The 13,451-nt window shown below is 41.1% G+C and overlaps 1 protein-coding gene across 1 annotated transcript in view; it reads right to left on the bottom strand.

Moving 5' to 3' along the window:
- Positions 1 to 358: 358 nt before the first annotated feature.
- Positions 359 to 13,451, bottom strand: part of LOC127802163 (uncharacterized) — a 33,794-nt gene continuing 20,701 nt past the window's right edge. The window contains exon 2 of the mRNA XM_052337865.1: positions 359 to 435. Coding sequence (XP_052193825.1) covers positions 359 to 435 — 77 coding nt within the window. The remainder of the gene's footprint in view (positions 436 to 13,451) is intronic.

Genomic DNA, 13,451 nt, shown 5'->3' with positions numbered 1-13,451 from the left:
GAAAGGTTGAGTTAGGTGACAGTAAATTTGCACTTGAACTCACATCATTAGAAATCCAAGATTTTGATATAATCCTTGGAATGGATTTTCTCTCCACATACAAGGCCCGAATTGGTTGTCAGACAAAAACGGTAGAACTTCAAAATAACCAGGGAATTTGGGAAAAGTTTCATGGACAAGAAAGTGATGAAAGGATTAAATGGATAACAGCCCTCAAAGCTATCAAAATGCTAGAGAATGGAACCTATGGGTACTTAGCTAGTGTGTAAATAGAAAATAAGAAAGTTGAACTTGAGGACACGCTAGCAGTAAATGAATTTTCTGATGTGTTTCCCGAAGACTTACCTAGGTTACCCCCTCACCGGGAAATTGAATTTTCTATAGAAGTTGTACCAGGAAGAAATCCCATTTCCATACCACCATATAGAATGCCCCCTACAGAATTAAAAGAGGTTAAAAGTCAGTTGCAAACCTTTTGGATAAAGGATTCATTCAACCCAATACCTCACCCTGGGGAGCACCTGTGTTGTTTGTTAAAAGAAGGATGGAAGCCTAAGAATGTGCATTGATTATAGGCAACTAAACAAGGCGACTACCAAAAATAAGTATCCCCTCCCTAGGATTGATGAATTATTTGAATAGTTGCAGGGTGCTAAAATATTTTCTAAAATTGATTTGAGGTCTGGTTATTATCAGTTAAGGATTAAGAAGGAGGATGTCTGTAATGCCCCGTTCCCACTCGCGGGTGTTATCGATGATAATCTCCTGGATTCCTTGCCCCAAAGCCCGAATTTGAAGGGTAGACTATGTTTCGTGACGAAATGCCCTAGGTAGGAACTAGGCTTCGTCTGGCCCTTCGCTTACCCAGGATCCATAAACACCCTAGGACCTCGCGAGTTTCTTATGAATGAAGAAATAACCCGCTACACCGCCTAACGGCCTCAAGATGCTTCTTAACACCGGGCTAGACTAAGGGGAAACTCATACTCAGAAAATCCTCCAATTTTCCAACATTTCATCACTCGGGGACTCCTTCGGGGAATTTTATAAATTTTTTCTATAGCCCAAAATCTCCCAAAATTGGGCTTAATTATTCCCCCCTTTTTCTCCCCCTAATTTCAGAATTTCCCCCCCCCTTTTTTTTTTTCACGCGGGCCCCACGGCAGGCTGGGCCCTCCCTGGGCCTGGCCGCGCGCTGGTTGGGGCAGCCGCACGGGCTGGCCCCAGCCGCGACCACGCGGGCCGACCGCGCTCGCTGGCCGCGCCAGGCGGCCGCGCGCCCGTGCGCCTGGCAGCCCCCCCTACTGCCTTTTGCAGCTGCCTCCACACTTCTTTTTTTTTTCTTGGGCATTTAAACCCCAAATTTTCCAGAAATTTAAAATAAATAAATAACTCACTTTCCTTCAAATTTGCCTTTATTTCTCCAACAAAAATCCTTTTTATTTACATTTTGGATGCTTCTCACAACACTCCCCACAATGAGACTTACACCACAACTTAGGCTTCACATGCTATAAGCCAACATCTCATCCTAAAAATAAAATCAAATACTTTCAAGAGATGAAATACACCCATGATCTTAGGCTTTAACAAGCCATTAACAATCAAATAAAAAAAAAAAAATTTACAACATGCTTAGGCTTCCAAACCCAAGCTAAATTACATGAGTTCCCTAGGGTCTTCATTTCATCAAGCATGCTTAACCTTCCAAGATCCCTTCCTTCTTGCACATGAGATACCTACATGGTGAGGATAAAAACCTCATGAGCCATTAAGTTCAATAAGGGTGCAATGACAAAAGTATGAACATGAATAAATAAATGTGATGCCAATGCATGTATGCAACATGGTTAGGGCTTCCACATCCTCACAACCACCTTGGTTTGAGGCTTTAATCTACCCTACCCCACTCAACCTCATGGCCATAGGTCCTAGAACAAACAACATGCCAATGCACGCATAGAATTCATGCATCATACTTACAACTTGCAAGTCACCATCCCATGGGGCTATCCCTTACCTTAACTCCATTCCTTGAAGCTTGAACCCATTCTAGCTTTATTCCCACTCTTCTCCTTGAAAGAACCTTGAACAAAATAAATCTCATGGATTTAGAAGAAATACTTTAGGAAAAAGGAAGGAAACCTAGCCTTTAATGGCTAGAAAAATAATACCTCCCTTACCTTTCTTCTTTTCCTTTCTTCTCTTGGGAGAAAATTCTTCTCTTTTCCAAAAATGGGAGACTTCTCCATCTCTTTCTCTCTTCTTTCATTCTCTCTTCAAATGGTCAAAGAAGACAAGTCTTCCTTACACTTGCTTATTTGTATTATTTCTCCCATTATTCAAGAACAAATTCTAGCCTTTGGATCTTATGGATTAAAGAGAATAAATCCTAGCCCTTCACCCAAAGCACAATCCATGTGCTTTGTAAGAACAAATCTTGGCCATACACTTTACTTTTCAAGAATACATCCTAGCCATTGAAAGAAACACAACCCATGGCCTTAGTCTTCTTAAATCTCAACCATTGGATTTCTTTCACTTTTCCAAGACCAAATCCCCACCATTCAAGAAAGCACAATCCAAGACTTATGGAGAGCTTAGATCCCAACCTTTGGATTTTCTTTGGAGATTAAATCTCCACCTTCCACCTCATCTCTTCTCTTGGATTAATAAACCCACATGGAAATCCATGCCCACTTGAAGGATTTAATTTCATTCATTGGATTTAATTCCACTTTCAAGACAAATCCTCCACCCTTGGATTATCTTGAATTCCCATTTCTTTCTCATTTATTTAAATGGGACTATTTTCAAGCTATCATCTTGAAAGACATATATATATACATAATACATATAAATTAAATCCCACATTTTCCAAACATTAATGGGTGACTAATTTCCCATTTTCTTTTGGAATTTTCTTTAATTCAAGTAATCATTACACCCACATGGCTAAAATGGCTCATCTTATTTTCTTTTCCATTTAAATAAAAGCCACCATTTTTGCTTGAACAAGAATATGCCAAGTGTCACTCTAAGACACAACTTGGCTTCCAAGCTTTAATCTCATCCATCCATGTGGCACCACCAAATAAATACACCAATTTAGGAAAAATTAATTATTTCCACTCCCATAATTAATTTCCCCTTTTTCTCATATTTAATTCCTTTATGGAATTTCTCTCCAAAATTACTAAAATACCCTTTGTGAATTTTCAATCCCATTTATCTCCACATAATGCAAAATGGGAACTAATTCACTTTCACACTTAATTTCCATCTTGGAATTATCTCCAATTTACCAAATTACCCTTTATTAGACTTCATTATCCAAATTACCAAAATACCCCTCTCATAGGGCACCCTCAATCTCAAGGATCCAACACCTTCTCAAGGGCATTTTTGGAATTTTCTCACTTTCTTTCTCATTCTTTTAACACCTGTAACACCGGGTGTTACATTCCTCCCCCCTTAAAAGAATTTCGTCCTCGAAATTTGCTTTACCATCATCTCCTACCCAAGACAATCACATTCTCGGGCTACTTGCCAAATTCTCCTGCTCGAGAATCCCATAGCCTACCCATTCTTCACATTTACCTCGGGCTACACCTACCTCAAGGCTTCACTTTAGGCCTTCGATCTTCCAACTCTCGAGGACATTCAACAACCGAACACCACTTTGGCCTCTTGCCAAATTGCACAACTGGTTGCTGATCACGCTTACCGCAACGCTATCCATTTCTGGATGGATTTTCGCTACCTCGAGCATCACTTTGCAGTCCACTTCCATTTTTTCCATCAGTCAAAACCACATACGCTAACATTGCATCATTGATCAGTCAACCACGATTTTACGCCGATCACACACGACAACGTTTCTTACTGCCAATCACACATGGCCACGATTTTACGCTGGTCCAACCAGCAACGTCTTAGCACTGATCATTCACCGCAATGTCACATTCTAGTGCCCATTTGACACTCGGACACCCATTCCACCATGGCATACCGCCATTAATCACATGCCTGCATAGCTTGAGTTGATCCTCATGGTAACCTCTCATTACCGATCAACTTACCATGCTAGCACTACCTGGGAAGCACCCATTTGGCTCACCTTGCCAACTTCGACCATTTCATACATGGTCTTCTACTTTGACCAGCCGACCCTCATTTATCGATACGATTACGCAAAATTGACTTACCTAACACCATGCCAGGCTATCACACATTTCAACCCTGTGCACTGCTCGAGTTCACATCGAGCTTGGCAACGTATGCACCATTTCAATCTCACCTTGAGCTTAAGCATGCTCGGGCCATAACCTTCTCCCAACCAGGAGTTCTTCGCATTAAGCACACAACGATACTTACTAGCCGATATCACAGGCTAGTAGGGTCTCATACCCATACCAGGGAACTCTTCACTGAGCAACCCCTCTTCAATTCTTCACCCCATTTCAACTTTTACAATCATGTTCCCATGCTAGGCCTTACCTTGGCTATTTACCCTACCACGAGTCCAGGATCCTACCATTGCGCTTAGGGTCGTGGAACCTTTAATCAGCCCTCGTCATCACCCACGGTGCGTGGCACAAGTGATTGGCTTATTACCATCTGCACAATCACTTATGCATCGCACCTGTAGGATGACTCGTGCCTTTGGTCCACACCACAACAAGCCATCATGGTTACACCCCCCACTCTTGTAGTGGTCTTCTGGCCAAATTTTCTCACCCAGCTTCACTTTCATTGGGACCTTTTAAATCTCACAATTTCTCAGCAAAGCCTCTTACTCTTGAGGCACGAACTTTCAGCCATCCTACATCAGGTTCATTCTCAACCCGCAATAGACACCTGATTTAAACTATGCATAATGGTTCCTCTTGTCCTCCTTGGCAAGGACATCACCATGACAGCAACGAATTTCTCCCCCACGGTCGTTGCATCTCAAAATTCACAGATACCAGCCTTCATGGCCATTCACACTCGGCTTCAAGGTCTTACCATGCACAATGGTTACCTTTGACCTTTCTGACAACTTCTTTTCCCTAACCGCGACGATGACACCACCATGCCATCTCAAAAAGACTTGCTGCTCTCTGAATCTCACTGGTCACCATAACTAGCACGACCCCACTCTTAGGTCGCCTTCCTCAAATCACCTTTTATACATATAGCATCTAGCTAAATCCCTAAGAGACTCTGGCTTTTCCCAGATTTCTCATACACTTGCTACAATCAACTCACACCACTTGGTGAGCAACCACATGGCTCTAACACCACCACAACTTCACTAGCCAATTTCTTTTCACAACCATTAACCTTAGACAGGAGGTTAATTCTCATCAATTGCCCACACTCCAAGGCATCCCTTCAACTGCATCACTCACAGTCATTAGGTGATTTCATCACCTCAACACCACTACTGGAAACCAATCTCGTCCCATAAGCTCTTCCTTCGAGCTTTCTTTACCCATTGGTGATATTTTAAATTTGCCCTCAACTTCTGACTAACCAACCCGATTAGCTTTAGCTGGATCACCCAGCTCACGACCAACACAACCTGTCTCCAAGCACTACTCTTGCAATCATTGACTATGATTTTGATTTAAACTCTACTCACTGGGAATCACCCCTGCCACTCATGTGGAATTCACACTTCCATTTGATGCCGTAGGACTCACCTTCCTACTCAGGCATTCGCCATCACGTTGGCTTTCCCCCCGGGTGATCCACCTGATAGAGTTGTAGCCCCGTATGAAGTTCATCCCACACTATTGCCTCATGCTCAACTTCTCTTGGGAGAACATCTCATGTTCTGCCCTGACAACATTTCAACGCTACAATTTACATCCCTCGCTACGGAGTAACACTCCTTCAAGCGGCACAATACTGCCCTGACCAACCATCTTTTATCACCTTGGATCTCCTTTGCACAATCAGCCTGGTCTAATCACCAGGACCCGCTGAACCTTTTATACTAAAGGCATACACGGCAACCAACAAGGCTTTACACCACAACCCTTGAGCCTCACGCTCCATTATTGCCATTAGGTGCTACCACTTGGCAATTTCTCGTGTGTCATCAACTGGAAACCCTTCCAGTGCCACATGAGGACACTTCCTCATTTCGCATCGACACAACCAAGACTAACACCAGACTGTGCAATTGCACACCTTCTCGGATTTCAAACCGTGCCTTAACCACACGTTCAGCCTACCATAACTCACGTAACTGGATTAGAGATTACTTTATTTGAAACCTCTGCACGCTTCAATTTCCCCATCTGATGGTTGGCTTCCATTTCGTAAGTCTCACCCTCCACGGCACTTACGTATCATTCTCGAGCTATTTACCAACTCTACCAATCAATCCCATCTTCATGCATTACTGCAAGATCACACTGGGTACATCATCCCAATTTACCAGATTACTTCGATGAAATTTAACCACAACTATTTTAACATCCTTTAGCAAGGAGCATCATGGGAAGGTAAACGTTGTGGCCGATTCATTCAGCAGAAAAGAGCCTGCCTTGATGGCCAATTTGATGAATCGGGAGTGGGAATTGGTGGAGGCTTTTAGCCAATTGGCAGTAAACAAAATTCCTAAAGAAACTTCTAGTTACATCGATGGCCTAGTGGTTCATTCTCAACTGTTGGAACAGATTCGGCAAGCCACTAAGGAAGACCCAACACTGAAACTGTGGATCGATGACCAAGGGCAGGTCAAGAATCCCAGTTTTAGTTTCTCAAATGGCATACTGCGATTCGCCAACAGAATTTATGTATCTAGAGTTGCAGAATTAAGGCAAACTATATTGGACGAAGCTCATCGAGCCAAATATACGATTCATCTTGGCGCTACGAAAATGTACAGGGAATTGAAAAATGTGTATTGGTGGCCGGGAATGAAAAGGATGTGGCGCGACAATTGGCTCGATGTGATACCTGCCAAAGAATCAAAATTAAGCATCAAAGACCGACTGGGAAATTGCAACCTTTGGAAATTCTTGAGTGGAAATGGGAGCATATCACTATAGACTTCGTAATAGGATTGCCAAAACGACCAACAGGGAATGATGCAATTTGGCTTATTATGGACAGACTGACAAAATCTCCCCACTTCTTATCGATGAAGACAGAGCAGCCTGTTAGCAAACTACCTCAACTGTACGTAAAGGAAATTGTCAGGCTACATGGAGTAGCGGTCAGCATTATCTCTTATAGAGATCCAAGGTTTACCTCTCGGTTTTGGGGAAGCTTGCAAGAGCGTCTGGGAACACGCTTACAAATGAGTACTGCATACCACCACAGACGGATGGCCAATCAGAACGAACCATCCAAACCCTGGAAGACATGTTAAGAGCATGTGTAATTGACTTCTCAAAGGGATGGGAAGAACATCTGCCTCTAATTGAGTTCGCATATAATAACAGCTTCCATAGCAGTATCAGTATGGCCTCATACAAAGCCCTCTACGGTCGAAAATGTAGAACTCCTCTATGTTGGACAGAAGTAGGGGAAGGGCGTATAACAGGACCTGAAATTGTGCTATAGACAAATGAGAAAATCAAGATAATTCGAGAACGGATCAAAATGGCCCAGAGCAGACAAAAGTCTTATGAAGACCACCAGATGAGGGATTTGGAGTTTCAACCAGGTGACAAAGTGTACTTGAAGGTTATACCCTCTCAAATAATTTCCCAGGGAAAGAAAAAAGGAAAGTTAAGCCCTAGGTACATTAGACCATATGAGATCTTAGAACGAGTCAGGGTAGTTGCTTATCGATTGGCATTACCTCCGATGTTGTCCAACATACATAATGTCTTCCATGTCTCTCGACTCCGGAAACATAAGCTTGATCCCACCTAGAGGATTCCTGTAAAGACTATCGAGCTGCGAGAAGATTTAACCTATCCCGAAGAACCAGTCAAAATTTTGGATACAAAGGAGCAGGTACTAAGGAACAAGACGATACCTTCAGTAAAGGTCTTATGGAAGCATCACAACATTGAAGAAGCTACTTGGGAAAGAGAAGAAGAAATTTGGCAGAATTATCCAAATCTCTTTGACTTTAAGGAGACTTGAGGAAATTTCGAGGATGAAATTTATTCTAAGGAGGGAGGGATGTAATACCTCGAAGCTTGATGTAAAGCTTAGATGTTGTAATGGAAATTATAATAATGAAATGAATGGTATTTTGATTCGGGAAAAGAGAGAAATCTTTAATTTTATTAACATGTGAATATAAAGAGGGGTCAGAAGTACCTAGGGGAAGGAGTTATCAAGATAGGATTCTATGTTTAAGGGAGGAAAAAGTGTTTCCAATGGAAATTAAGAGTTAAAATGTAAACAGAAGTGGTTTCAGGGCATTAATCTAATAAGAGAAAGGAGGAACCAGGCCTAAGTGCAAATGTTACAACTTGTTAAAGGTAAGTTTGTTTTTAATGAAAGGTAATGATGGTAATGATGAAATCTTATCCTAAGGACACACGAGGAAGCTTAGGATTGGATGAAAAATAAAAATTAGAGTTAAAGGATATTCTAAGAGATAAGGGGAGATTTAGTCATGATAACTTAAGAAGAAAGGGATATAACCTAAGAAGAAAGGGATATATTAAGATATGGATATCTTGGGAGCCTATAAAGGGGGGAGACTTGCGTGGAAGTGGGGTGTGGCAAGTATAGGGTGTCCACCAAGTAAAACAAGGAGGAAAAGGATTAAGAGAAGCAAAGAAGAAGAAGGGTGGTGGCGGGCTACCGACATCTCACCATAAATCTACCAATACAGTAGTAAAATCAAAGAAGTAGTCAATTTTCTTTCCATAGGATCATAGAGCACGAAAAGAGGAGTCCGTAGGTTCAAACGGAGGGTGAAACGAAGCTAAAATAAGCAAGTTATAGCGTTTTTAATTTTCAATTGCAGGTTCCTTTGCGAGGAAGAAGACGCCGTATGCAACACATGCGCCAGCTGCTGCTACGCGTGGCTGCACGTGGCCACCCTTCTAAGGGCGCGTGAGAGCCCCCATTGACCTAAACATTTCTAGTTTTATTCCTTAATTTATTTCCTATCATCCTATGTAAAAATATTTTAGGTTGGTAACTCGAACTGTGTGAAACTACAGCCAAATCGAGCCGAAACCCCTGTGAACAGTAACCCGACAAGGCTAGTAGCTAAGGTGAATGGTTTCTTGCATATTCCTTGCTACATATTGATCATTTATTGAATCACTTATGTTAGATGCGAACCTACTCACTTGATTTCCTTGTTTAGCATGTTTCTTTACTTATTACATCACTACATAGCATGAGGTGTTGTGGTAAGCTAGTGGCCGTCATGAGTGGCTCTGTGGAGTCACATATTTGTGTTTGATGTAAGCATGGTGTGCGCGGGGGTGATTGCAACACCTTGGCATGGCTTCCACAAAAGGGGATTTCACTTTGCATATATGCATTACATTCATGTTTTACTTCTTTAATGAAACCTCATCACTTAGATATTTGTTATCTAACTTGGGTTGATTCCCCTGGAATGTTCCACGTTCCAGGTATGTTTGACGTGTCAGGAACTAAGGAGGCAAGCGAGGCAAATGGGAAGGAAATTATGGATGCTTGATGTTTTTTTCTTTTATCTTGTGGCTTGATGTGTAATCCTGATCAAGTTATAAATAAAGCGTTGAATCAGTTGATGATTGTACTACTTAATGTTAAACTTAAACACCACCTAAAAGAAATGCTTGTATGTGTTTATATCAGCCTAGGAAACCCTTTCAATTCTTTTGGCAGATTCGATCCATAGCTTTTGCTGCTTGGGGTTTCCTAACACCCCTTAGGCGGTTAAGTGTATGCCTTCCTATGATATTTGAGCTGAGGGGGTGTTACATGAATTTGATTCATCGGCATCCAAGACTCACTGACGTGGCATGCCACCTAGTATTTTAAAATATTTTGAGTGGCCCCATATACACGTGTAAAAAAAGGCTATTATCACGAAAAGTTCAAACATTTTCATGTTTTTGCGATTTTATCCAAAAGTTTTAATTTTAACAATAAGGTCTTGATTTGATCAATTTGTTGCAATTTTATTCATGACCCGGATCCAATTCGTTAGCATCCAGGACCTGCTGACGTGGCATGTCACTAGGCATTTTAAAAAATTTTGAGTGGCCACACATGCACATATGTACAAAAAATAAAAAAACTAAAATAATGTTAAATATATGTTATATATATATGTGTGTGTGTGTTATAGATATATTTATAAAGGAAGGTAGGTAGAGGACAGGGACGACAACGACGGAGGACTGCAACGGTGACAAGCGACAATCTTGGGCTGGAAGCGGTGACCAATCTAGAAACTAGAAGTGGTGATGAAGGCCGATCTGGAAGATTTTCAAATCTCAAAGCTTGATGGCTGATCGTTGATATTGATGGGGTCGACTTAAGCTACCGACGGCGAGGGCTAGGCAGTTGACAAAAGATGTCATTGACTCGCAAGAGTAGAGGGTAGTCGATCGCTTTCTGTGAGGTGGCTTCAATAGGAGGAAGCCCAGATCGGTGGTCGTAGCCGTGAGCAGGAGCAAGCCCAGATCGATCGTCGCCTCCAGCTTCTAGATCGGTCATTGGCGTCACCGTTCGCCATTGTCATCCTCCTTTATCACCATTACTGTCCTCCGCCTGCTTCCTTCTCTTTATGCATATATATATAACATATATATATGTTAAATATATTTATTTAATATTATTTTATTTTTTATTTTTTTACACATGCATGTGGGGCCCACTCAAAATGTTTTAAAATGTCAGGTGGCATGCCATGTCAGGGAGTCATGGATGCCTCTCGAATCGAACCGATTCATGGATAAAATTGCAACCAATTGATCAAATTGGGACCTTATTGCAAAAATTGAAATTTTTGGATAAAATGGCAAAAATGCGAAAATGTTTGGATTTTTCCTGCTAATAAGCCTATTTTTTTACATGTGTGTATGTGGGGCCCACTCAGAATATTTTAAAATGTCAGGTGACATGCCACGTCAGCGAGTCTTAGACGTCGACGAATCGGATTCGAGCTGTGGATAAAATTGCAACAAATTGATCAAATCGAGACTTTATTGTCAAAATTAAAACTTTTGAATAAAGTCGTAAAAACACGAAAAGATTTGAATTTTTTGTGCCAATAGACCTATATTAAAGGGTATTAGTATGAGGAAAATGAAAGAACATAGTACTCTTGCAAGAGTGATGTCAAGACAAGTATGACATGTAGTGATAATTGGTGTTGAGGACGGGCTAGAGATATCATATGGGGAGAAGTAATGTACGTTTTATTCCCTTCTGCGATTTTATTGCATGATCTATGATCATGAGTTTCATTTGGGAATGGATAGGTGGCCTCAAGTCAACCAATTTGGGTAAGTCATACACAATAAAAAAAATGCATTATGCTAACAGAAAAATTCACCAATAGGCACAAAATCCATTAGTATAGATGGGTTCTACCAATGCATTCTATTTCTATTGTGTAGATAAAAGATCTACTAAAAAAAATCTGCTACCAAAAGTAAATCTTTTAATAATGCTAAGGGTTTCCATTGGATAAAGGTATAAATATAATGTGTTCAAAATTCAAATCTAGTTCATATTGTATCATAGATAAGTATTTTTGTTAGTGTTGTGAAATAGTCTCTTAGGAGAGTCCTTTCGAAATAGGTAGTACATCAATTCAGGAGGAAGGCATCTCTTTAGTGAAATACCTTCTTAGGGTCAGAGCATTTTTCCCCTGTGAAAGCCCTTGTCCACCTATCATTCATCAGGGACCAACTTCTTGGACCTACATAGTTCCCTTTGTCGAGCCATGCTCCTAGAGGAACCCCGAGGAAATACGTCCATGCTTACATTACCTATGGGGTAATGCGGTACCCTATTTCAGACCCACTTCCTTCCAGGGGTCTTTCCCCATAGGAGGAGGGGATTTTTCCTAAAGGCCCTGATGAGAAACGTCAACTATTAGAGTATCAATGCAAGGGTTTATTTGGATTTTCAAAACTTTTTCGAAAAACCAATAAAATGGTAGAGGAAACATAAACCAAAAATACCCTTGCAAGACTCATTTCAATGTCCATATGCTATCCAAAACTAAACCATGCCATAGGGGGTTTAGTAGGTATACCTTTCAACACTTGAAAGTCGATATAGAGGTTGAAATCCTTCTGGTTGTGGCAAATACTTGCTCCAAAACCAGCTCCCTAATAATCCTTTCGGTTAGACTGAACCGTCTTCCAAAAATACGAAGGGCCTATCGAGTCTATACTCCAACGAGATGGTTAATCCCACTACTCTCTCTTTGTGCTAGACAGAGAGAGTAAGGGAGATTAAGGTTGGGAATCAAATGGGTTCAAAATGAGAAAACCCAAGAACCAAAAAAGTATCATTATTTTGCTTGGGTTGCTATAATAGCAATGGAGGAATAAAGAGCTATGAAAGAAGGTAAATTAGAGAGGGTTTAAGCTCTCAAGAATGAGAAGGATTCGGGCAAGGGTTTTTGGGAGAAAAGCCAATGCAACAACACACCCATTTCTTCTCCCATTTTGCTTATATATATATCAAATAAGCAAAATCCTAGCTGCCCAAATCACTCACAACTGATAAGGGATCTGCAAAATCAGGCTGGAGGCATGGAGGAGGTTAGGAGAACACATGTCGTCCTCCCTCCGTCCACCCTTGCCACGTGCTCTAGCTTTCGATTACAAAAGACGACGAAAAGATAATGCATTCACAACCTCTGCAACAGGAACAGTCGACCGTTTGCAAGGAGCTGTCAACCGTTTCTCTTGGAACTGGTTGATCGATTCACCAGGCTATCGACTGTTTTGGCCCCTTATCAAAAACTTCCAAAAATTGAATCTAGGCCCCACCAAAAACACTTAGTGACACTTTCACCATCTCATGATGAAACCGAGGTCCTTGTTAACTCTTAATGGTATGTCCATCAACTCTTGACAATTGCTCCTTATTAATTTGATCGTTGAACCCAATCTGTTAACTCTTAATGGTAAATGTCATTAACTCTTAATGACGGTTCTAACTTTAATCACTTAGTCAACCATCACATCCGAATATGCGTGTAACCTTCTAGGTTCACAATTAAGTGGCAATTAGGACACGTCAACCATCTTGACATTGACCAAACACTTTTGGTCTACAACGAGGATCTCTCAATCTCCTCAAAATACCTTGAAAGACCCTGAGTGACAACTAGCATTATGTTAGGACGATCCTACCAGTAATGAAGCCTTACTTCAGAACATAACCTATTCGGGTTTTTGATTCCCATATACTATAATCCCTCCATCTGTTATCATCCCGATCGAGTGAAACTCATGGATTGATTAAACTCAGTAACTCGATGATTATGCTAAAATTAATGTGGTGAGAATGAG

The sequence above is a fragment of the Diospyros lotus genome, chromosome 5, assembly GCF_014633365.1.
Source record: "Diospyros lotus cultivar Yz01 chromosome 5, ASM1463336v1, whole genome shotgun sequence".
In the NCBI taxonomy this organism is placed as follows: Eukaryota; Viridiplantae; Streptophyta; class Magnoliopsida; order Ericales; family Ebenaceae; genus Diospyros; species Diospyros lotus.
The sequence above is the reverse complement of the archived record's forward strand: the minus strand, read 5'-3'. Positions and strand labels throughout refer to the sequence as shown.